The 25876-nt window shown below is 43.8% G+C and overlaps 1 protein-coding gene across 2 annotated transcripts in view; it reads right to left on the reverse strand.

The window, feature by feature from the left end:
* Positions 1–3993: 3993 nt before the first annotated feature.
* The window catches only part of NKAIN4 (sodium/potassium transporting ATPase interacting 4), a 50003-nt gene continuing 28120 nt past the window's right edge, over positions 3994–25876 (reverse strand). The window contains exons 4-7 of one of the 2 annotated variants that reach the window (XM_030463284.1): positions 21148–21345; positions 14414–14474; positions 11269–11353; positions 3994–5284 (exon numbers count right to left, since the gene is read on the reverse strand). In XM_030463284.1, coding sequence (XP_030319144.1) covers positions 5275–5284; positions 11269–11353; positions 14414–14474; positions 21148–21345 — 354 coding nt within the window. In that variant the 3' untranslated portion in view covers positions 3994–5274. The remainder of the gene's footprint in view (positions 5285–11268; positions 11354–14413; positions 14475–21147; positions 21346–25876) is intronic. The other variant, XM_030463285.1, reaches the window with a different exon arrangement.

Raw genomic sequence — 25876 nt, forward strand, 5'->3', positions numbered from 1 at the left:
AAGGTGCCTGAAGGGCAAGGTCAGGCTGAGCAATTCATCTGTAACGTGGCAGAGGAAGAAAAGAAGGAGATTGTTTGATGCTGGGGCAATCTTATCTGCAGGGTAGCATGGCATAAGTGTAAAAATTAATTAAATGTGCCTCCTGTGCACAGTGTTTCCAATAAGTTGCCAGTCTGCTGCATTCTTGCTGATCTTGCTCTAGGACTGCTCCAGGAAAACTCTGCTGGCTGCTTTTGTCCTCCAAAACAGAGGCTTTTGTGGACACCTTATCCAAATTCTTGCATTCTCAAATGAATCCCTGCTCTGTGTTGACATTAAGGGCTGTTTTCAGTAGGCTTGTCTGTTTTTTTCTCTCATTTAGCAGCTGTTTAGATTTCTGGGCTTGGCTTTCTTCAGCCAGTCAGTCAAATAGAAATATTTTTATACAGAATATATTCCAAAGACCAGGATACTCAGCAGCCACGTTTTCTGAGGGAAGATCCAGCTTTTTCTTTTGAGCTCTTTGCTGTCTCCTCCCCCTCATGGAATTTTCAACAATTGATGGAATGTTTCACTAATTCTCAAATTCAAGTTACTGAATGAAAAGCTTCTTGCAGCTTCCAACCTCTTTACTCTCAGCTGACCTCCCTAGACAGAAGGTGAAAAGTTCTTTGGTCAGGGGCACAGATCTCATGGAATTCTTTCAGAGGCTCTTCCCTGGCTCTTGGGTACAATTCTACTTGAAGATAACTGTGGAAACTTACTTTTTAAGGACTTCTGTTTGCTGCCTAAAGTGATTCTGATTTTAAACAGAACTTCCTATCATGTAGCCAAAAAAAAAGTTTGTCAATAATACTTGATGACTGCAGGGGAAAGGAAATCTATTTTTTAATATTAAGTGCTCTTTTTCACTGAATAAAATTTGTCATTTGTTTTATCTTGGAGGTGTGAGTATCTGATTGCAGCCCAGTGCCCTTCTGGGGGAGGGGGTGTGGTGGTGGTGTCCAAAAATCTTGGTGGCATCAGGTCACAGATCACTTGAGCTTCTGTTCTTTGGTACTAAATGGGCCTGAGAGAAACAACTGATCCTACCATCCTTTAGATTCCTTTTGGAATTCCCAAGACAGCACTTAAGGCTCTGGAGAACCCAACAGCAAAAGGCAGAGTAAGGAAGGAGGAGGATAAGGGGCTGTCAGATGGAGTAAGTGGTGAATAAATCTGCATCTGAACATTCTGCAGAGTTTTGGTCCCTGGCTCTTATTTAAACACATCTGCAGAGTTTGGAGCTCAGGCTCTGGAGCTGCTTCTCTTTATTTCCAGCCCTGGATGCTGGACAGGGTTATCAGCTTGGCTCTGAGCAGCTTTAAAATGTCATTTATTCCTGGGTTATATGGGAGGGCAGATATCTTCATCCTTGCCTTCAGCAGAAGGTAATCTCTGGGTAAAGATGAGAGAAATTACAAGCTGAGGAGTTTAAAGTCTCCAATCCTTGGAGGAGCTGGTGGGGTTTTGCCAGACAGCAGCTTTCATAGGGAAGAGAATTGCAGCACCATGCCAAATGAGATGTTGGGTCTGAGTTCAAGCTATCATTGGCTTCATTTTGCCTCTAAATAACAGTAAAAGCTTGTGATTTAAGTAGTTGTGCTCATCTGAAAAAGGGAAAACCAGCTCAGCTGGAATAATGTTATTTTTCTCCTAAACTTGAGTATACTGTGCCTGGAACCTTGTGGTGAGCATCAAGAGCACTCCAAGGCTGTGAATATTCCAGCTATTTCTGGAGCTCCTGGTTTTTAACACTGAAAATTGTGGCTTTTCCACATCCAGAAGAGTGGAGCCATTTTTCCTATGGGAAGATGCCTTATTTCTTTAAAACAGGTTATTTTTGCCTAGCAGAGTGATGCCTATCCCCAACAGAGGGCACCCTTAACCCAGTGATAAGGGAACCATGGGAGCAAAACCTGAGCTGCTCCTCATTTTTATAGGATGTTGGGGATGCTCCCGAGTCCCACCTTAAGGATCCAGTCCCCCTGCATGACCTTGCAGTACTTCAGAGCAGGTTTAGCAGGAGCAGATGAGGAAGGGTTGTCAGGATGAAGGATGAATGGCTCTGCTAATCAAAACTAGAGGAGGTAATTAAGTGGGGAACATGAGCCTTGGTAGCCTGCTTTATTTTCTTTCTTCTCAGACAGGTTTTTAAATGATTAATGTCATGGATACTTCCTCTTACAAGAGGTAGATACTACCTCTTACCATCACCTTTTTTATTACTTCTATTAAAAGATACTTCATTATTTGTGTTCCTCATAACACGGGCTGGTAGTTATGTAGCTACCTGGTCATCACACTTATTATTTAATTGCTGTTTGCCTGTGTGTATTGCATGTGGATAAGTCCCTTACATAGAATCATAGAACTGGCTGGGTTGGAAGGGACCTCAGAGATCATCAAGTCCAACCCTTGATCCACTCCCCCCGTGGTTCCCAGCCCATGGCACTCAGTGCCACATCCAGGCTCTTTGGAAAGATCTCCAGACACGGAGAATCCACTACTTCCCTGGGCAGCCCATTCCAATGCCTGATCACCCTCTCCAGAAAGAAATTCTTTCTCATCTCCAACCTAAACCTCCCCTGGCACAACTTGAGACCCTGCCCTCTTGTCTTGCTGAGAGTTGCCTGGGAAAAGAGCCCAACCCCCCCCTGGCTCCAACCTCCTTTCAGGGAGTTGCAGAGAGTGATGAGGTCTCCCCTGAGCCTCCTCTTCTCCAGCCTCAACACCCCCAGCTCCCTCAGCCTCTCCTCACAGGATCTGTGCTGGATCCCTTCACCAGCCCAGTTGCCTCCTTTGGACCTGCTCCAGCACCTCAATCTCCTTCCTGAGCTGAGGGGCCCAGAACTGGACACAGGACTCCAGCTGTGGCCTCCCCAGAGCTGAGCACAGGGGCAGAATCCCTTCCCTGGACCTGCTGGCCATGCTGTTCCTGAGCCAGCCCAGGATGCCATTGGCCTTCTTGGCCACCTGGATGCACTGTGGGCTCATGTTCAGCTTCCTATTATATTATTATTACCTTTGATTAGTCCCTTCAGAGTCCTTGGCAAGTGGGGCTGATCAGATTTCTTACTAAATGTGGCATCAAGGCTTGGCCAGGTGCATGTGGATAGTGTTAAAATCATGCAGACCTCAAAGTAATTGAGAGCTCCTTCTGACTTTTTACTGCCATGTAGAATTCCTTCCTGCAACCAGGAGGGAAATGTTGCAGGTGTTTAAAGAGGAAACTGCTTTCTCCACCATCTGGGCTGCATTTCTGGGGCACTGGAGGCCAATAAAGAATGCTGGTGTCTGATGGACAAGGATTCCCTCTGAGGAAAAGAAATTGTTAAAAAAAAGGTGCAAAGATTATTTTCTGAGGGAAGATCAACTTGAAAAGCTCCAAATAAATGAGTCTTTTGTGGAACAATCTCATGGACAAGAGCATATGTATTCAATTCCTTTTTCTGCCCTTCCAGGGAACACAAAGTGGGCAAATAGGAATAAGTGTTATATGGAAAGGAACTGAATCAAAGAAGAGGTGGAGAAAGTATTAAGACTGTGTAAGTACACTGCTATTCCTGTTGTCTAAATGCTGTAGTAGCTTGTGTTCCACTTTTTGTTTAAAACTTGGTAGAGGGACAGTTTTGAGAAACATGTGAGGTACTTAAGTCTTGTCAGGCAGAGCTGTTTTAATAAGGGCTGAGCTTTTTCTTCCTCAAAAGATGGAAAAAAAAAATGAACTGTCAGCTGCGTGTCCTGCTCAGTCAGAAGCTGTGGTTTTTATAGGCTAAAACACCTACAGAGTGTTACTTGCAGCTCATTGCAACTCAGGACCTTGGGTTACAGTGGCATCTGGAATGGAAGTTCCACAGAAACAAAAAAAAATATGCTCTTGGTGCTTATATTTTGGGGTTTATGACAAGAGTTTTCTTCCTGGGCTCTTTGGAATGGGCCAAAAAAAAGGTGCATCATTCTGTCTTTGACTTAACACTTGATGGTTTTATTTCTGTTAATTCTTCCCTCCCACTTCCCCTCCCTAGCATGGCTTCTAGCTTGGCTCTTCTGAAAAGCATTACTCCCAAATGCCAAGTGATTTCAAACAGAATAGGCAAGACAATAAAAGAATTGCAACAGCACTTGGAACAAACCAGCCAAAGAACTCTAGGGATGGCTCACAAGTTTTCTTTCTCTTCTTGACACTGAAGATGCTGGGAGAAGTAGCTAACAAAACTCTGCAGCTCATTAATGCAACTTAATTACACTTATATTCCCCTTTTCCTTCAGTCCATTCCCTTCCCCTTAAAATGATCCTGTCACACACACAAAAAACCCCACTTTTCATCAGGATTGTGCCTGGAATAAGCTTGGCTGCTCAGTGAAGAAGGAAGGTACCAAACTGTCTCTGCTCCATGCAGAACTAAGAACTTTCCAGCCTCCTACAGCAGGTTTCAGCTGTGTGTGTGGCTATCCCAGTGTTAATTTCATGTAATTGGGCAAATCCAGAGTAAGCTGCTCTGAGAGAATGGTTTTGCATGGTGAGATGGGGTGAAGCTCCATGCTGAGTCAAAAGTTGGTGCTTGTGCTGCTTTGTAGCAGTTCAGCATCCTAGGAGGTGAGACACAGAACACTGAAATCCAGGATCAATGCCTATTGCTAAGGTGCCAAGTGGGTCTAAAGAAATACAGGCTGAGGAAGGAAGTCCTGGATGGGTAAGGGGGAGAGATGGGAAAAGCTCTCATCTATAACTTAAAAAAAAATAATATATATAGCCTAAATAACTCAAATGTAAATAGCTCCCACCTAGTTCTAGACAGGCAGGGAATTGTTAAGGGATTTAAGCTCTTCAGACCATGGGAAAGGAGAAGAAACTGACTACAAAACATGAAAAGTCCCAGGTTGTTATTCAGTGCTTCCTTCTTTATGGATCCATGGCACAAAGAAGCAGCTCCAGCTCCAACTCTGGAGGCTCTTGGTGAAGTTGTTCTGCCTGAGGGCTTCAGGACTGGGCTATTTATTGGCTGATCCCACCAGGTTTTGGTAGGAATGGTTCCTCAGGGCACTTGGAGAAGTAAAACCCATCAGCATGGCCATTCTTCAGTGTACATTCATTGCTTTTGAAAAGAGGACAAGGAACAAAAAATGGAATGGAGTTCATCATCCTCTGCCAAAGATCCAGGCCATGGGGGATGTTTTTGTTGGTTTTTTTTTTTCCTGCAGCACCTCTGATGGGGGAGTGCAAGGTTTATCCATCCTCTGGCTCCTCTTTATTTATGCAGGCCTGAAAAAAAAAAATAAAATTAAAGTCAGGGCATCAGTGTGAAGCAAGGGCTAAGTTGCTTACTTCAAATAATGGTGTGGAAATAATGAGGACAAAATGGTTGGGGGGTTTTTGGTTGTTTTTTTCTGCTGTTCTGTGTTTTTAAATATGATTACAGATGAGGAATAGGATTGGGAGCTCAGAGGTGATGTGGTTAAGTAGTCTTCAAGTCTGGCAAGAATGTTATGTATCTGCCAGACCTGAGTATTCTGTAGTTAGACCAAGGAGTAGATGTGAGCCAAAGGGTTAGATCTACGTATCCTCAGCATTTGGAGCTGCAAAAAAAGGACTTGGTTAGGAATTTTAAAAGCTGGGGCTCATCTCTAGAATGAATGAGCTTCTTGAAATTGCCATGATGTGCTTTTTGGGTGGATGCAGCAGTGGAAGCAGATCTACTTCTGGAGCCAGCAAGGAAGATGAGGGAATGTTTTCAGCTAGAACATCACCTCTAAAACATGCAGCTTCAGGTTGACCAAAAGAGTTTGCAAATTCAGGGTGGTATTCAGCAAATTGTTTGGGAAAAAGGCTACCTAGAAAGAAAAGCAGAAGCATTTTTTGTGGTTTGTTTTGTTTTTTTTTCCCTCAAAACAAAGTGGGATTTCCTTCTGTTTAAGTTTCCTTGGGGAAGTATTCTCATCATCAAAGTTTGGAGGAAAGCAATACTAAAGGATCTTAGATTTCCAACCCCCTCTCCCTAGTGTTTCAATCTGGATTTTGAGTGGTGTTGGGGGTTTTTTTGGGGTTTTTTTTGTTTTTAACTGAAGAAGGTTCTGTGTGCTTGTACCAGCCACATAATCTACTGAAAAACCTACTTTAAACCTCCAAGTGGATGACTGTTCCATAGGATTTAAGTCCTTGGATTCTTCATGCTCACAGCTGCCTTGTGCCTCTGCTAGCAGCCAGATTACCCCAAAAAACAATTGATTAGGGAGAGGTAAAGTGAGCATCCACCAACTGGAGCCTTGGATCATTCAGTTCATCCTGGTGTTACCCTGTCAATACTCAAATCTACAGCTGAGGAAAGTCCCACCCTGTGTTACCTATGGCCCTTTCTACTGGGAGATCTGAGGAGAGCAAAGTCAGTGAAATCTGGCACCTAAAATCAAATTAAAGTTCTTAAGCCATCAAGGTCATGTAGGAGTTGAGATGGGAGATCACTGATGGAAGCCTCACAACTGGGAAGTCCCTGCTTGGCCTTATGAACAGTCTTAAAAGTTGGAGAGGTCTCTGCCCATCTTTAAAAAAAAAAATAGAGGTTCCCTCCTGTTCTGCAGTGGGTTCTTGATTTAGTACCAAGTTGTGTACAAAAATAATTCTTTTATTATCCTTTGGCTAAGGATATTTGTGTTCTGAAGGCTTTACCATACCTTCTGGCATGATTCCTCATGTGTTATTCTTAAATTATTAGGGCAATATTTTATTGATAAGCAGCAGTGAAATTAAGGGTAACCCTTTTTATACAGTCAAACTTCCAGAGCAACTTTTTCAGGATAATCTGAGTTTCTTTGACTTAAGTGTGTGACTTGCAATAGGAACCATCACCATCCACCACCCCTGGGGCCTGGGAAATGTTGAATAGAAGCAGTCATGGAACCTCAAATAGAAATCATAGAATCATAGAATCATAGAATTGGCTGGGTTGGAAGGGACCTCAGAGATCATCGAGTCCAACCCTTGAACCACCGTTGCGGTTGCTAGACCATGGCACTGAGTGCCACATCCAGTCTTTTTTTAAATATCTCCAGGGACGGAGAATCCACCACTTCAGTGGGCAGCCCATTCCAATGCCGGATCACTCTTTCCGTAAAGAAATTCTTTCTAATATCTAATCTAAACTTCCCCTGGCACAACTTAAGTCCATGCCCTCTTGTCTTGTTGAAAGTCGTTTGGTAAAAGAGCCCAACCCCCACCTGGCTCCAACCTCCTTTCAGGTAGTTGTAGAGAGCGATGAGGTCTCCCCTGAGCCGCCTCTTCTTTAGGCTGAACAACCCCAGTTCTCTCAGCCTCTCCTCGTAGGGTCTATGCTCGAGTCCCTTCACCAGCCTGGTTGCCCTCCTTTGGACCTGCTCCAGGACCTCAATATCCTTCCTGAACTGGGGGGCCCAGAACTGGACACAGTACTCAAGCTGTGGCCTCACGAGGGCTGAGTACAGGGGCAGAATCCCTTCCCTGGACCTGCTGGCCATGCTGTTCCGGATACAGGCCAGGATGCCATTGGCTTTCTTGGCCACCTGGGCACACTGCTGGCTCATGTTCAGCTTCTTGTCGATCCAGACTCCCAGGTCCTTTTCTGCCTGGCTGCTCTCCAGCCACTCTGTCCCCAGCCTGGAGCTCCCCATGGGGTTGTTGTGGCCAAAGTGCAGGACCCGGCACTTGGCCGTGTTAAACCTCATCCCGTTGTAATCAGCCCAACTCTCCAGTCTGTCCAGGTCCCTCTGCAGAGCCCTCCTGCCTTCCAGCTGATCCACACTCCCCCCCAGCTTAGTGTCGTCTGCGAATTTGCTGATGATGGACTCAATCCCCTCATCTAAATCATCAATGAAGATGTTGAACAGAACTGGGCCCAACACTGATCCCTGGGGGACACCAGTGTATTTATAGGATTTTTGGTTGCTGTGTGAGTGGTGTAGGGGTTAATCAAGATGAAACACTGAAATCATGTCTTTGCAAGCAACACTGCAAAGTTGGTTGATTCATTTTTTGTTGTTGGATTTAAAAAAAAAAACCCACCTGGTTGCTCATAATCTGTAAGGTTTTCCACTACCTGGAAACTTGGAAGTGGCATCCAGGAGGTCAAAAGATTACCAGGATTAAGCTGGTAAATACCTGGACTATGGGCTGGAAGTCTCTGTTGTCACTAAGGGTGGGGGGAGATGTTTTTAACTCCTAGGAAGAGGCAAAAGTATTTAAGAACTTCTTCCAGTGAAGTGGGTGGGAGCTGAAGGGCAGAACTGAAGTGGACATTTAGATTGCTGAATTTAGCAGCTGATAACCACTGAAGTTGGCTGCCAAGGTCTCCCTTTAATGTCTTTGAACTGGGACAGCATCTTTAAAAGTTATTTAACTTGTGCTTGAGGGAGGGATGTGTGGAGGGATGGGGGTTGGTCTTGGATTTAAGCTCTGCCCAGCAGTCAGGGCCATAGTTCTGGGGGGCATTCAGATATATGATAAATACATAATATTTTCAGATAGATGAAAATTCATAAATTTGGACAGAAAAGGGAGAAATGCAAACCAGGACAAGGACACACTGGGAGGAGAGGACATCAAAAAAGGCTGGAGGAAACTGGAGGGAATAGGATCATTCCATTAGGGAATGATGGAAAGTGATGCTCTAAGAGCTGTGGCTCTCAGGAGAGCTGCTGACCAGTGACACTGAGGTGTCACCATCCTAAAATGCAAGTTTATTGCCCAAGTCCATAGCTGTAGAATAGATTTGGTTTCATTCAGATTTTTTTTGCAAAAAAAGGAGTTCTCACATTCCTGACCCCTTCCTCTTCTATTAATTTAAGCTTGGAAGAATTTGGAGGTATTTGTTGTCTTGCATCTTCTTGAAGAGGTTATAATAAAATGCATTCAGTCAGCAGGAAAAGATTTTCCCAGCAGGAAAAAGGCATCTGGCACTCAGTGCCCCAGACTTCAGAGCTCTGTGGCATCACTGAGAATCAAACACTCATTCCTCTTTTCACCCCCATTCTCATCTTGTGGAAAAAAGCATGGCCTAGGCTGAAATAATCAAAAATTGATATGGCTGCTGTAAAATCTATGGAGGGTCAGCTTATCTACTGCTCAGCAGCTGTTTTCACTTGTTAGCCAGAAAAAAAATATTATATTATGGCAGCAGAAGCCATCAATAGATAAGGGATGGTCTGCATAACATCTCTGAACAACAAAATGATCTGTGTGTTTCATTAGGAGTTTACCATCTTACCAAGACCCTGGTAATGAAGTTTTATGTTGCTAGAATCTGCTCATATTCCAATCTCCCCATGCAGAAAACTTCATTTATAAGTTGTAGCTCCTTTCACAAACAGAAATTGTCATTTTGAGACATTTTGAGACAAAAATGCAGCCCCAACCCCACACTGTAGAAGCTCCACAGGTTCTGCAGACTGTGGAAAATTCCATCTCACTGTGACAAAATGAAAGGGAAATCAATATTTAATCTTCTGTAGCATCCTTTCTAATAATGCTACAGAACCCCTAAGCTTACAGGGACTTTATTTTGCAAAAATTACTTCTGGTCTTGTGCTGCAGTGAGCAAGGAGGCAGTGAGTCCATCCTATAGTCTACAAATCTGTTTAGGAATGCTTTTTCTTCACCCAGCTCCACTTTTCTCCTCATAGAATCATAGAATTGGCTGGGTTGGAAGGGACCTCAGAGATCATCAAGTCCAACCCTTGATCCACTCCCCCCGTGGTTCCCAGCCCATGGCACTCAGTGCCACATCCAGGCTCTTTGGAAAGATCTCCAGACACGGAGAATCCACTACTTCCCTGGGCAGCCCATTCCAATGCCTGATCACCCTCTCCAGAAAGAAATTCTTTCTCATCTCCAACCTAAACCTCCCCTGGCACAACTTGAGACCCTGCCCTCTTGTCTTGCTGAGAGTTGCCTGGGAAAAGAGCCCAACCCCCCCCTGGCTCCAACCTCCTTTCAGGGAGTTGGAGAGAGTGATGAGGTCTCCCCTGAGCCTCCTCTTCTCCAGCCTCAACACCCCCAGCTCCCTCAGCCTCTCCTCATAGGATCTGTGCTGGATCCCTTCACCAGCCCAGTTGCCTCCTTTGGACCTGCTCCAGGACCTTGATATCCTTCCTCAACTGGGGGGCCCAGAACTGGACACAGGACTCAAACTGTGGCCTCACCAGGGCTGAGTACAGGGGCACCCTCACATCCTTCTTTTTAGCAGGACTTTCTGGTAACATCATTTCTAGAAACCAAGCTCCCTTTAGCAGCTGCTTTAAAAAAAAAAAAATTTCTGCATGTTGAACTGCTTCCTTGCAGCTTGAGTATCAAAAATTCAGCTCTTATTGCTGCTTTAAACAGACAACAGTGGCCTGGATGTTTGGGAATCTCCTTAAGAATCAGCTTTTAAGTGGTTTTCATTTGTGGGGAGGGATTATCAGAGGGCAGGAGCTGGAATTCAACAATAGATTTTCCTTAGCAGGTGATTTTCTTACCCTCTCCCTTTCCTGCTCTCAGCTGAGCTCCTGGGATTCCCTACCCTGCCCTTATCCTTGCAGGCAAAAGAATTAAAATATAAAACTTTCAGAGCAAACCTGTGCCATCCTGCATAAAACCCACCTAATGCTTGTTTTAATTTCATTCCCTGGTGTCTCAGCTCTGTACCCTACAAGTTCCCTGGAAGTACAAGCAGCGACATGGAGACAGGATCAAACTTTGTGATGCTGCTGGGAGGAGATAATTGAGAAAAATCAGAATTGCAGGGCTCTGTAGGTCAGAGCTCAGTTCTGCCTCTCCATGGAGCTAAAATACAGCTTAAATAACTAAATGTTGTATATATTTTATGTCCTTGAGGCTCTGCCTGACAGACCACAGTTTAACCTTGAGCTTGAGACTCCTTTGCTTACTCTCAGCATCCACTGAAGCTGACTCCATCCTCCCAGCTCCTACTTTTACCTACTTGGTCACCATTTAGTGCTGAAAAACCTCTCTGCTTGCTTCAAGGCATCCAGTTATTTCTTTACAACAGCATCCTACAAGCTTCCTATCAATCAGCACTACCATAAGCCAGGGATGCCAACACCATCTTCACCCTGGGGCTAAGCAGAACCAGTGTCATCCCTTCAGCTGTGACTTTTTCACTCTTTCCATGCTGGAAAAATCAACCTGCAAGGAGGAAAAACCCCAAACCTGTGGCACCCTTTAGCCATCAAAGTCTAAGAGGCAAGAATAGCCTCTAAAGCACAGGAGGTGATACTTACAGGTATGTCTGCTTGAACAAAAGGTTGGTGGGTTTTTCATTGACATGGTAGAGAGGAAATGGATCAAATCCACCAATGAAATCAACTGAAAAAAATCAGAACTCAAATAAATAAACAAAACATGGCCAGAAAGTTGAAAGGAAATAAAAAAATAATGCATGTCATGGCATAACAAAAATCAGTGAAAGAACAGAAAAATGATTCTCCAGGGATGGATGTGTGGGGTGAAAATCTCTGGCCCAGCCAGACCTCTTTTTTCAGCATCTTTTGGGGTCAGTAAAGGTACCAAGGAGAAGACTCAGTTAGCACCAGACTTAAAGCAGAGGTCTAACAAAGACTCCAGACAAACAAAAGGGCCTCCCTCAGCCTCCTGGGACACTGTCATCCTGCTGGGACTTCACATGAGGACTCAGCTGACAAAACTCCAGCCATTCAGGGATGTGCTGGAAGAAGGAATTGGGGAATGGCTCTGGAGTCAATGCCAGCAGAGAAGTTGGCAGCACAGCCATCCCCTGGAAGGCTTTCCAGTTTTCTTGCCCCACTTGTCTTTCCTGTGAGACAGACAAGAGCAGCTTTGGAAAACTGCAGCTACCTCATTATAGAGGATTTTTCAAGTCCTCTCTGCCAGCTCCATTTCTTTTCATTGTATAGAAATAGGAACAGTGCTCCCCTTTTCCCTTATTCAAGCTCACCAAACAAGGGAAGTTTTAAGTGACAATTCCCTTAGTAACCATAGAAGAATTTCCCAAATCTCTGAGTTGCCTTGAAATGAGGCCAAGTCTTTATGACTGAGCTGGGCAGTGCAGCCAGGTCAGTGGGGCTGTGATGTGCTGAGGTTTGGGACTGACCCAGGAGGCTTTGAAAAAAAAAACACCTTAAACCAGATCCAGCTTAGATCATGTTTTGATTCTCACTCAGTGCATTTTGTTTGGAAATGTAAAAGCTGCCCAGTCCAAATGCCATTAAAAAGTATCTGGGGTCTTATTAACTCTATAAATACCTGTTTGTTTTTCTAGCCTGAAGGTGGCACTATTATTTTAAATTTAGCCAGGGGTTTGCTGGTTTTCAATGAACAAAGAACAGAAAGAATATTTAAAAAAAAAAACCAAAAAAACTCTTAAAATATATTTTGAAACAGAAAGACAAGAAATTGTCACGAATTCTGGCCTGATGGATAACTTGATGCTGTGACCTTGGAACAAGTGTCAGCTAATGAGCAGAATCTGTAGAGATTCTAAGCTAATTATGGGGGTAATTCCCAGTAGTTCCAGGGAGACTCGACCTTTTCTCAACCACTTTTGAAAACATTTGTGTATTTTAAAATCAAGACAGGCTTAAAAAACAGATATTATGCTACCTCAGTTGTGGACTGTCTAAATTTGGAAACCTTAAAGAATTGCAGTTTTCAGTGTCTGGTATCTTGAACAAACAAAAGTCCTTTCATCTGAGCACCCAACTATGGAAGGACTCAAAATCCAAGTCACTTAAAAAAAAAATAATCTTAACTGTGGTTCCTTGTTGCAATATATCACAGTGCAGTAGCACATGTAAAATATTCTTTGGTAGATCCCTACTGCTGTGTTTTCTCATGAAAATCACGTTAGCAGGAGCCTTCCTGATTAATGTGCCTCAACACTTCTAATTACTTCATGCTGCATATCAAAGCAACATTTAAAGGAAACCACAAGTGGAAGAGAAAATTAAAATGCAGCTCGAATTTGTTCAGGTCACTGGAAGGCTCTACCACTGTGAATGTGAAATATTGATGGTTTGTCAGTGTTAATTATTCAAGCTGGCATTTTAACTCCAAGCTGGGAAACTGGGGGGAAAGTAAATTTCTTAGTGGAACAAAAATATGGAACCTGAAATTAACAGCTTTGTGTTTCTAGGTAATGCTTCCTTCCATGGGGTTGTCTCTCCTAACAGAGCCCTGCTATAAAAATAAGCTCTGTCAAGTTCTTACTTTACAGTGTTCAAAATGGGCTTAGAAATCAAGCTATTTAGCTAATAGAAGAGCTAAAGGAGAGTAATTTAAAAAATATTACTTGTAATACATCACTTGTGCAAAGTGCACTGCCAAGCTCTAAAGAAATGATCAATGAAGTCAGTGGAAGAAGTTCAGCTGCACAGGAAGAACCAGATGAACATGAGGAGATGTCAGATGAGATGCATTGCTTATCTCACCCCTATGAAATCAACATTTTTCACATATTTTTCAAATAACCACTTCAAAGCTGTTGTTTTTCAGCTAAAATCCATGCCAGCTGCTCTCTAAAACAACAAAGCTACTTGCACAAACCCAACGAATGTATTATTAAAGTGATGCTTGGATATAAAACCTTTGGATCAGATCCTTACCTGAATTAAACTGGCCCAGACCCCTTGATTTCAGTAAAACTTCACTGATGCTCAGAATGCTCAGAAATCCCACTCAGCAAGGCAAAGAAATTGCCAAAAAATTCCCATTTATTTGAACCACACACATCTGCTCTTTGGTTTGTGGAATTACTGCTCTCCAAGGGGCTTTTAGGAGGGCAAAGTAATCCAGGATTAGGTTATGGAGATCAGGATAGATCCTCCAGACCCAAGCATCCATGTGATTCCAGTGGGTCTTGGCTTTTCTCTGGCACATGTCATGACACAGAATATTTCTGTGTACCCAACACAAGGAGTCAGCTCCTTTCCTGCTTCTCATCCTTCAGACACAGCTCTTCCTCTGCTCTTAAATTAAGTGGTCAGGTTGTTGGCAAGGAATTTCATGCTCTGCTTCATCCTCAGCAGGTGGCCTGCTTGAGTAGTCCCAGGTTGTATTTTTGGAGTAATATTTCAGTAATATTAAGGTATAGAAACTGGAGAACAGAAGAAGCTGCCCACTTCTCTAAAGCTCAGCTTGAGTGAGGAGCCAACACTAAGGTTTTTTGGGTTGGAAGAGGAGCAGAATGACAGCATTTAATGCTTAATTTAAAATAAATAATCTTAATCAAAACCAAAAAGAAAAATCTGCAGTGAAAATTGCTGATTCTTGAAAGGTACTTAGAGAGATGGAAAGAAGTCTGAAGACAGCTCGGTCCTGACAGGCAAACAGCTGAGAGAGCAACAAAATTTAATAAAATCTTTGCCAAGGGCTCTGTTGAGAAATACTTACAGCTGTCTTCTTCTTCTGTAAAAACACTAACAACATAACAGGCGTAGACAAAGCCCACCAGCTGGAAAACAGAGAGTAAATAATTTTAGTGTCAGATCTTTAAGACAGGTCAGAACTCAGTGGCCTTGACTCCAAAAGCCACCGTTTCCTCTATGCTTGGCAGCATTACTGCCATCCTGACATGGTGTGGCCCTCATGTCCAGTCTTTAAGCAGAAAACCAATGAATATATTAAAAAAAAAAAAAATTAAATTAGCTTGGTGAATCTGTCTTTATCTGTTAGTGACCCATCAGAACTGCCTCGTTCAGTGTCAGGAGCAAGAGATACAAAGTTCTGGTACTATGGGAGTTAAACATTCCAGATCCAGCAAGGTTTTATTTTGCTTTTCTTTCTTCCTGTTAATCAAATATCCTCTCCATCCTTCATTTTCCATCTTTATACAACACCCCACTTAGCCAGATCTCAGTTGACAGTAAGTGTATTAGTGAAGTTATTGGGAGGCATAATTGTTTTCTGCCATCAACTCAGTTCTTGTGAACAGGAGTTCAAATGGAACACCCAGTGATTCACTCCAAGGGGAGACAGAATGATGCATGGTAGGGCTTGAAAAGTAGAGTCCATTCATTTTTAATAGGACAGAAAAATACATCACACCAGAAAACAAAAGGCAAGATAATGAGATTTCTACTGGGGAGTTATAAAACCTTCGTGATTTCAACAGCTCTCCCTGAAAACAAAACAAAACAAAACAAAACAAAACACCCTGTTGGAAGGAAATGGAATGGGTTTGGAGCATGACTGAACCTTGTATTTCCTTTGCAATTTTCTATAATCATAGAATCATAGAATGGGCTGGGTTGGAAGGGACCTCAGAGATCATCAAGTCCAACCCTTGATCCACTCCCCCCGTGGTTCCCAGCCCATGGCACTCAGTGCCACATCCAGGCTCTTTGGAAAGATCTCCAGACACGGAGAATCCACTACTTCCCTGGGCAGCCCATTCCAATGCCTGATCACCCTCTCCAGAAAGAAATTCTTTCTCATCTCCAACCTAAACCTCCCCTGGCACAACTTGAGACCCTGCCCTCTTGTCTTGCTGAGAGTTGCCTGGGAAAAGAGCCCAACCCCCCCCTGGCTCCAACCTCCTTTCAGGGAGTTGCAGAGAGTGATGAGGTCTCCCCTGAGCCTCCTCTTCTCCAGCCTCAACACCCCCAGCTCCCTCAGCCTCTACTCATAGGGTCTGTAAAGATGAACCAGCTCTCCCCTTCCCTCCTGGGTGAGCTTCATGGAAGCTCCTCAGAGGAGGAGTGGGAGCTCTTTGGGCTCTTTCAGTCCCCAGTTGTGCAGTTTGGAAACCAGGGCTGGTTTGTACCAAATGTCCTTGAGCTACAGGGGTAAAAAATATTTTCAGATTTTTCCACCCTGGTCCAAGAAAATGATTCCATGGGTATGCTGGTAACCACAAAGCAACAGGCAATGACCAATCTGATTTTACCTCTTGACTTTTAGCATTGTTGCCGTGTAGAACCATCACTTCTTAAAGGCATAAAAATGAATAAAACCACCCCAAAAAATGCACAGAATGAAAACCCCACCCCTTAAAAAAACCAAAGAAACCCTCCCCAAAATCAGAATAATCTGAGATTTTTTTCTTTTTCTCTTTCTTCTACTCTGCTAACCCAAACCCATCCCCAAAATCAGAATAATCAGAGATTTATTTTTTTTTTCCTTCTCTTTCTTTCTTATACTGTGCTAACAGAAATCCCAAGGGATTTTTGGGGCAGTTTGGGGCAATTTGGGCTGTTGGGCACTGGCCATGCTGCTGACCCAGCCCTTGGGAGGATTCCCTGGAAAAGCAGAAAATGAGGATTGGTCACCTGGGATGGGGCAGCTCAGAGGTGCCCTTTACATACACACAAAGAGCCAAGCAGGAAAGATGCATCTGGAATGTGTGCCCTGATTCCAAGGGAACTCTAGGAAGGTTTTCTCTTTTTCCCAGGCTTTCCATCATGCCTGAGAGTTGTGTTAACAGCCAAGCAAAGTGGCAGTCCTGGACCCACTCTTTATATTATTATTATTATTATTATTATTATTATTATTATTATTATCTGTCATGTGTACACACAAACCTTTTATGATACCTATCAGGAAACTCCTGATTTTATGAACAAAGAAAAAGAGACATTTCCCAGGAGAGTTTCAGTGCCAAGGTGGGAAGCCTTACAACATAAACAGGAATTGCATTTTCTTGACCCAAACTATAATTAAATATATGACCTCAGGGCTGAAGTTAACTCCCAGGACTCCCTGTATCTCACCTTCTCCATGAATTATGAATAAAATACAGCTGGAGAGGAGAAATGCTCTTCCTCTAGCCCTGGTCTTTTCACTAGAAGAACCTGCTAGAATGTGAGCTAAGCAGAGACCAGCAGCTCCATTCTGAATGTATTACTGAGAATGTAGGAAGCTCCCAAACACCACCATGTTTAGCAGCAATTAACACAGAAGAGAAAACTTCACAGAATCCAAGAATTTGGGAATAACTTCACTCTTGCCCAAGGTGCCATCCCAACTGCTGATTTCAAGACAAAAGAAGGGTTTAAACTCTGCTGTCCCAGGGAAATAGAAATCATTCTTATATCTTTGCAGATTATGTAGGGGAGGTGAAAGAGGAAGGAAAGCATCAGTGATGTAAAATGACACTAAGCTATTGCTCTAATTCCCCAAAGAATGTTCTGGGCTTTGAGCCTCTGCTGCTACTTCTCCACTCATCCTGCATGTTCAGTACCAGCTTCCTCCAGGCTGCACAAGTCTCCAATGAAACTTTTTATTAGGAACACCTTTCATAGGCAGGTGTGTTCAGTCAACCTCTCCCAGAGCCTGGGAATGCACACCCTATCAATAATAATAATAATAATCATAATATTAATCATCATAATAATAATAATCATCATCATCATCATCATAATAATAATAATAATAATAATAATAATAATAATAATAATAATAAATGACTGGAGTTGGAGTTGGAGTTCCAAGCATTCTGCAAGCAAATGAAACGAAGAGGAAAAGCAGGAAGAGACAAGTGTGCCCCTGAATTACAGCAGGATGTACAGAAAGGCACCAGCTGGCTCTGAGTGTATAAAACAAGTGAAGGATGGGAAGGCAAATTTTAGGAGGTGTTCCTGTTGTTTGTGTAAAATCTGAGCTTCCAGCTACACTCATCCTAGTGAAGATTCTGGGCTCTTCAGCTCATCTTTCAGTAGAAAAACTTGCCTTTTTTTTTTTTCCCCCACCACAGAGACTCTGTTCCTTCAGGGCAGATGTAGTCTGGGTTTCACTTCTAATCAGAGCTAATGAAGTGTGTGTGCTCTCACCAGTGCAAGAGAGGGAAAATGATCTCTCTACAAGCAAGCAAAAAGCCAGCTTGTGGGGAAGCTCTTGTGACCAGATAGCCCCAAAACCAGGCCATCAAAATCCTTGGATTCCTTGATTTGCTTTCTGCTTTGGGATGCAGTGATGACCACTGAGAATCTTCCCTTCTGCCAACAGCAAAGCATCTCCTGTGCTTTGCTTCTCACATCACAGCTGCTGTCAAGGCTTTCACTGCTGCCTTCCTGGGAACCTTCCAACCTCTCAGTCTGCCTGAGAACAGCAGACAGACAGGCAGGCAATCAGCTCTCTCACTTGGGAAGACATTGCCAATTTCCATCCCCTTCCATGCAGCCTCAGGAAAAGCCAAACCCTCCCCACCCCCAGAACCACCATATGGGCAGCCCAGAGCTATGCCAGGTATTGGAAAACTGGGAATCTCTCCTCTGGCTGGCAGGTTGGGGAGATAGGAGATGAATCCTTGCTAAAATAAAAGCAAAGCAGATTTTTTTCCCCTGACAAACTAATTGCATTTCCTAATTGGGTTGGTAGGATTAGTTTTACAGTGACAGTTCTGGAACAGTACAGAATAAGATGTTGCTACAATCAGCTTTTTCCTCCAACGTGTTCCCTACTAAAACACAGAGAAAGATTTTCATTCCATGCCCTCCAGCTCCTTCTATCCAGCACAGTGATGGACATGCCCAAGTTTGATCACATTCCTGATTAAAGGAGTTCCTTGTGCCTTCAAGGAGCACAGACAAGCTCTGAGCAAAAGCAGGCTGGGACCTTATGCAGCCTCAAATGTGTGCCCAGGAGCAGGATAAAGCAGTCAGCAGGAGTAGAGATGACAGCCAACACTCTGCTCACCATATGGGTTCAGGTTATTTTCCTTCTCCTTTGGCATTCAGGATGGAATTCAGTGAGCCTGACCCCAAGGACACAATATGGTGCTCTACAGCTCCTCAGTAATCTCAAGGAATAGGTATTCCCAGAAAAAAATCAACGTGTCTACAGCTAGGTCCTGCATAGTTAAACAGCATGGATTTCACAACCATTTATAGAATAAAAGTTTTTCAAAAGGCAAAGAAAAAAGCAACACAAAAACCCTGTTAACTCTACACTCTACAACTTCTAAAAAGCATTAGGCAAAGCAAAAAAAAACCAAAAAAAACCCCCCAAAACCCTAGATAAGGCACAGTTTTTCCTGCTCCTTGACCTTCTTAGCAGGAAAGGGACTATTTCAGTCTCAAATGTGTGGTGGCAGACAAGGGAGGAACAAGGTCATGTCCCTTGCTGCATCCCTGAGCCTTCAAGTTCCTCCTGATGTGTTTGATGCTTTCAATCTGCTCCCTCTGCCTGGCTGCACCATGGGACCTGCCAGGCACTCTGGGAATGAGAGCAGCCTGGAAGAAAATCCACCTTAAAATGAGCTAAAGAGAACTCAAAAGATACTGGCAGGGATCAAAGAGTTTGACCCTCAGAGACTAAAAAGGGAGAGATCTGACTGATGGGTTTCAGGCAGGTTCTGAGTGAGAATATGAAAGGGTTTGTTTCCTGCCTCACCTCTCAGCAAAGCAGAGAGGAAAAAGTTTTATTTCTCCCACTGCATGACAAAATTACATGAGCATTTCAGAGCTGGGAAGAGTCACAGGCCTGGGGCTTCAATACCCTATTACAGGACAAGCAGAAATTCAGTGCACTCTGCATAGCTCATATGGCTTTTCTTGCATTCAAGTATTTTAACCTCATTTCCAGGGTTTAGGATTCAAAAAAATCCACTGCAATTTAAATCTTGGGGAGAAAGAGGGAGAAAATATTTGCTGAAATCCTGTTTTATCTTCTAGTTCTCTCTTGTCTCCAGATATACAGAGAATATTGTCATGTGCCTTTGGGAAAAAGCAAAGGAAAAAACCATTCCCAGAGACAGAGTCTTATATATTAGTGTGGTTATTTAGCTCAGAGCCATGTGCCTAAGTTAGAATAATAGAAAGGTCCATTCCAAACCAGCTCAGGACCATTTATTTGTTGGCTGAACACCTTGCCTGGGGCACAGGGGCTTGTGCCATCTCATGCTAATAACAGCAAGAAACTTCTGCACTTAAAAATCTGGGATATTCAGGCCTGAAAGTTGTTTCACCAAACTCATGAACAGCACCAGCTCAGCAGCATCAATCCTGTTCCAGCTAACAGCCCTTTAAAAAAAAAAATAACCCATCAATCTCTATTCTTCTGGATGCATGGATTTCCCTTTCTCATACTGAAGCAGCTCTCCAACAGTTTCATGCAGCTCATCAGTAATGATATTAAGAGCCAGCACACACACCAGGGAGTCCAGCCAGCTCAGGAAACAGGAGCTTCTCCATCTGCCTCTTTCTCATGACATGGCAAGAAAGTTGTTTGAGTCTCCCCCCTCTCCCTGCAGCTCCCTGGGTCACAGAGATCATCCCAGCTAATAGGAAATGCAGGATCAGGACTGGAAAGTTATCCCCAAAACGTGCAGAGAAGTGCCTGGCAATCCAGAAATTGGAATTTCTCTGTTCATTATCCTTTACTGTTTAATCAGGACAAGTTACCTTTTCTTTTTTGAGCCAAGACTGACAGCTGAAATGTGAGTGTCCCACCAGCCCACGACCCTTTGTTCTTAGAGCCATTAACCACAAAATAATAAAGCAAAGCAGATGAGAAAGATGGGGGCTGCTAACTGCAAGAGTGCTGAGGAAGTGAGGGGGACAATGGATGTTTTGTTTCAGTTAATTTCCCAGACAAATGAGAAGCAATCCATTAACACTGAACGTTAAGCAGAATCCTATAAAAAGCCTGTGGAAAACTCCAGTGAGGGAAGAGTTACTGAAAGCATTTAGTGCATGTACCTTAGGCAAATATGTACCTTAGCAAATATGCTGCTTTCTCATCCCTTAAAGTTTCTTTTTCTGGAGATAAACATCTCCTTTTTATTTCTTCACAACAGAAGTGCACAGACGTGTGCCACCACTCATCCCTAAGTCACTGAGAATAAGAGAAATCCTTCCTCAGAAGGACTCTGTGCTGGACAAAACAGATTTCTACACCCTAAGAGAGCCACAGAATGATTTGTTATTGTGTTTGTTGTATTGTTGTGTTCGTTATCCCCATGCTGGGTGACTTAGGTGTGAGTTGCTGGTACTCATTTTCAAGACAAATTGTTGATGGGAGAGAACAGGACGACAACAACAACAATTTCCAGAGGCTTTTGCAGCTTGATCATGCAAACCAGGGTGGAAATACAAGCCAGCCTCTGTGTTTGGAAGCAAAAAAACCCAAGCCACACAGCATCACCTCAGCAGTTTGTGCAGGATAAGAGTTTTTGGGGCTGTACTCACCGCGAGGAGGATCTGGAAGGAGCTGTGCATGACCTCGATGTAGCGGTACTCCAGGGCACAGCCTATCACTGAGATGTAGGAATGGCTCTCCAGCCCTTTGATGCCAGACATTGAGGCCTCCTTCCTGACACAGCCAGGACCATTTTCACTCCACCACGACTGGTGCCGGGAGATGTTGAATGTTAAGAGTTCACTGTCCTAAAGAGAAGAGGTGCAGAGATGGACGTTTAACTCTAAGAGTGCCAGACTTGCTGTCAGAGGGAAGAGATACTAAACCTAAAGTTTCTGAGATCCTCGACCTCAAGAAATGCAAACACAGATCAAGACATATTTAGTATTAAAAAGTATTTCACAGGCAGGATTCTGCAGTGGGAACCCTGCAGCACTCCCACAGACCTATTCCACCATCATCAGGATCATCAGGATGCCAATGGCATCCTGGCCTGGCTCAGGAACAGCGTGGCCAGCAGGTCCAGGGAGGGGATTCTGCCCCTGTGCTCAGCCCTGGTGAGGCCACAGCTTGAGTCCTGTGTCTAGTTCTGGGCCCCTCAGCTCAGGAAGGAGATTGAGGTGCTGGAGCAGGTCCAAAGGAGGCAACTGGGCTGGTGAAGGGATCCAGCACAGATCCTATGAGGAGAGGCTGAGGGAGCTGGGGGTGTTGAGGCTGGAGAAGAGGAGGCTCAGGGGAGACCTCATCACTCTCTCCAACTCCCTGAAAGGAGGTTGGAGCCAGGGGGGGGTTGGGCTCTTTTCCCAGGCAACTCTCAGCAAGACAAGAGGGCAGGGTCTCAAGTTGTGCCAGGGGAGGTTTAGGTTGGAGATTAGAAAGAAATATCAGTCAGAAAACCAGGGAGCAGAAACCAAGTGCCCCACATCATGCAAGTACCCCCCACTCCATAAATGTATTTCAGAGCTGTTATTAAATATGCTGCAGGAAGCACATGGTAAGAAATGTGGACAATGAAGTGAGAAGGGAGCCTCCAAACCCTTGACATCGAGCACCACAACAGATGGGATGTGTTTTACTGTGGATGGAGAAAGGCAGAGGGATGAAGTGTGGCAAAAGCAGCCTGAATAGCAAAGGGAAAAACTCTGCTAACAGTTGGGAATATAAAGGCAGCTGTCTGCATTTCGAAGGCTTTGGGGAATAATTATTAGATTGGCAGCTCCAGGATAATGCAAACAGTGGGAGGTGCTGTGCTAGCTGCATTGCTAGAGAGTTTTCCAGCTTCTCACAACTTTAGCAGACTTTGCTCCCTCTGCTGGACATTGCTCTTCAGTGGTCCACTGGTACCTCACCACCAAATCACATTTTTTTCTGCAGAGATTTTTCATTCTCTCCCAAGTTTGCATGTTCTGAGCCAGATGGATCTTCCCCAGGAAAAAAACTTTTCCTCCTGGACACAGCCAGCTCTCCAAGCTGCTGGGCTCTGCTCCCTCTCAGAAGCCACTTGCCACTTATTAAGGAAGGAAAAAAATAATCTTTCTCAAAATAAAAAGGATTCAGTTCCTGTTTCTTTGCCTGGGGCTTCCCCCAGTTAAAGAAATCAAGGTTTTCCACGGGGGACCACAGGATCTACTCTTAACCTCAGTCCCCAGGGCTTCCAGCTCCCAGCTGGTGCCTTCCCAACCCTTCTGCCTTCCTGATGCTAAGAGCATCTCCTCTCCTTCCAGAGGCACCTCTGTGTATTTGGAAAGGAAGAAACAGGTTGCTTCCCTTCTTCAGCCTCCCTTTGGGCTGTCCTCATGGAATTGGCTCTGCTAAACTTTGCTGCAGAAGCTGAACTTGCTTGTGAATTAAGCCTGAAAAAGCAGAAGAGGTGCTGGGCTGGAGTAGGTCCTAAACAGCACTCAGAGGAGGTGATTTGGGAGATTTGCCTCCAATCTCCCTCCAGCTCTGTGCAAAAAACCCCCAAAACAGCAATTCCCCCACATGATCCATCCACCTGGCAGATGTAAAGTGAATACTGATTGCACATTGAGGTTGTGGATGCCCCCACTGTTCTCAGAGACCCCTTTCTGAACAAGCAGCAGAAGTGAAATGGCCTCAGCACCCAAAGCAATGCCCAATCCCTGCTGGGTCTCCTCAGAGGGAACCCACACTGAGGGGGCACAATAAAAGAGCAGTCAAGAAGATCACTTTATTCACCTATAGCTGTCCCAGTGCTATCTGAGACTGAGGGAAAAAATATCCCAGGCTGTCTGCTGCAGTTTGCCTGGGAGAGGTGAAAGGAAAAGGAAAAGGAAAAGGAAAGAAAGGAAAAGGAAAGGAAAAGGAAAAGGAAAGGAAAGGAAAAGGAAAGGAAAAGGAAAAGGAAAAGGAAAAGGAAAAGGAAAAGGAAAAGGAAAAGGAAAAAGGAAAAGGAAAGGAAAGGAAAGGAAGGAAAGGAAAAGGAAAGGAAAGGAAAGGAAAGGAAAGGAAAGGAAAGGAAAGGAAAGGAAAGGAAAGGAAAGGAAAGGAAAGGAAAGGAAAGGAAAGGAAAGGAAAGGAAAGGAAAGGAAAAGGAAAGGAAAGGAAAGGAAAGAAAGGAAAGGAAAGGAAAGGAAAGGAAAGGAAAGGAAAGGAAAGGAAAGGAAAGGAAAGGAAAGGAAAGGAAAGGAAAGGAAAGGAAAAGGAGAAGGAAAGGGAAAGGAAAAGAAAAAGGAAAGGGAAAGGGAAGGAAGGGAAAGGAAAGGGAAAGGGAAGAGAGGAAAGAAGAAAAAGAAAAGAAAAGGAGAAAGGAAAAAAGAGAAAAGAAAAGAAAAGGAAAAGAAAAAGGGAAAAGAAAAGGAAAAGAAAAAGGAAAAGAAAAAGGAAAAGAGAAGAAAAGAAAATGAAAAAAAAAAGGAAAAAGGGAAAAAGAAAAAAGAAAAAAGAGAAAAAAGAAAGAAAAAAGGAAAAAAGAAATAAAAAAGAAAAAAAAAAGAAAAAGAAAAAAAGAAGAAAAGAAGAAAAAAAGAAAAAAAAGGAACCCCCCATATCCCTCTGAACTGTAGCAGCACCTGATTTGCCATCCATTTGCATCAGTGTGAGCAGACACAGCAGCACTAAACCAGTGGTACCCTCCATTTTACCACACCCTCTTTTCCTCTCCCAGCCTCCCCCCATCCTGCCCTACAGTGAAACTCCCACCTACCTCTGACACCCCCAGAGCCAGCTCTGTCCCTTTTCTAAAATAGTTTTCTGAAAGCTGTTCTGCACCATTAGAAATGGTTTTATTTCTCCTTGCTAACAACCTCCTGAACCACCTCCCCCCAAATTTCCTTAATTATCAGGCAAGCCAGCACTGTAACAGCTCTGGAAAGAAACTGAACACTTCATGGGATCCCCCAGAGCTTGGCAACAGAATAATTTTAAGAAGTGTTTCCAAGTGAAAAGATTTATCAAAAATAGAAAATATGTTATTTTTCAGTCATGTGTGCTGAATAGCTGTATCACACCCTGGGACAACAGAGAGGAACTTTCTTTGTCTCTCAGCATTCTTGTTGACAATATTTCAGCATTTAAAGGCCAAATCCTAGGCTTCCAGTTTCTAAATTTAGATGGAGTTGAGGGACAGTTGTAATTAGGCATCCATGTATCCATCCTGCTCACAGTGTTATTCCAGGTACAGAGTAATCTCAAGATGCTGTCCAGATTCTCTGGAATACAAATAACCCCCATCTGTCTCAGAAGGGCTGCTTCCATTTCAGGAGATTTAGGACCACCACTATGGCTCTGGATTCAGATCAAAGCACAGGGTAGACAAGAAAATAGAAAAGAAAAAAAAAAAAACAACCAACCAAACTCTCACCATTGCAAGATGAATAATTCCAGAGGAAAAAGACAAAGGAATACATTGAAATACACAAGACCAGTCCCTCAAACCTCTCTGATTTCTTTTTTTTAAGTAGATGCTGAAGAGTCCATCAGCATGGCAGCTGGACACACAGATGCTCAGATGTCTCACCAGCAGGATTTTAATAATTAACTCAGACCAGGGGGTTTCACACAGGAGCAGACAGGGAGAAGCTTAACGTGGTACTGCAAGCACACCCTAGAAATCCTAGAGACAGCTCCCAACAATTCACCTGACCAAACAGCCAGAGGGACACAAAGAAAAGAGGAGATTGAGCAGGAGCAGACCAGAGGAGGAAGAAGAGCATCCTGGCAACCCAGCTGGGAGCCCCAGCATGGAGCAGTGGTCCAGCACCACTGGAGAGGCTGCATCTCCCCCAGATGCTGCAGGAGATGCTCAGAATGCTCAGAAATGCTGCCAAAAGCTGCTCCAAGGCATATCAGCAGCTCACTGCCAGGGCTGCAGCAATCCCTCAGATCCAGATTGCTCTGTCTGCTGCTTGGCAAAGCACTTCCAGGGAAGCTGGCAAAGGCTGCAGGCTCAGGGAGGCCCTTGCAGCAATAGGGCAAGTGCTTTCTGAGACACTTGTGCTGAACCCATTTGTGTCTGGCTGCCTAAGACCTTCTGCTCTGCCATATTTCACACTCTTATTTCTGCTAAGAAAAGATTGCACTATTTAAAAAAAAATAAAAAATCACAGGGTAGAAATATAGAAATATAGGAATCAGTTTAACTATTCCAAGAAGCAGCAACTAGATTCACAGAGCAGGAAAATTCCTTTTGGAATATAAATAATTCTGGGTAGTTATAATTAGGGGTTAGTTAGATTTTTAGTAAGTAGCCACAACTGCCCTGAGCAGCCACTCTCAGGTTTTCCATGGCCAGGAGAGAGCAAGCACTGCTGAAAAAGG

This window comes from Calypte anna, chromosome 20 (assembly GCF_003957555.1).
Source record: "Calypte anna isolate BGI_N300 chromosome 20, bCalAnn1_v1.p, whole genome shotgun sequence".
Lineage (NCBI taxonomy): Eukaryota > Metazoa > Chordata > Aves > Apodiformes > Trochilidae > Calypte > Calypte anna.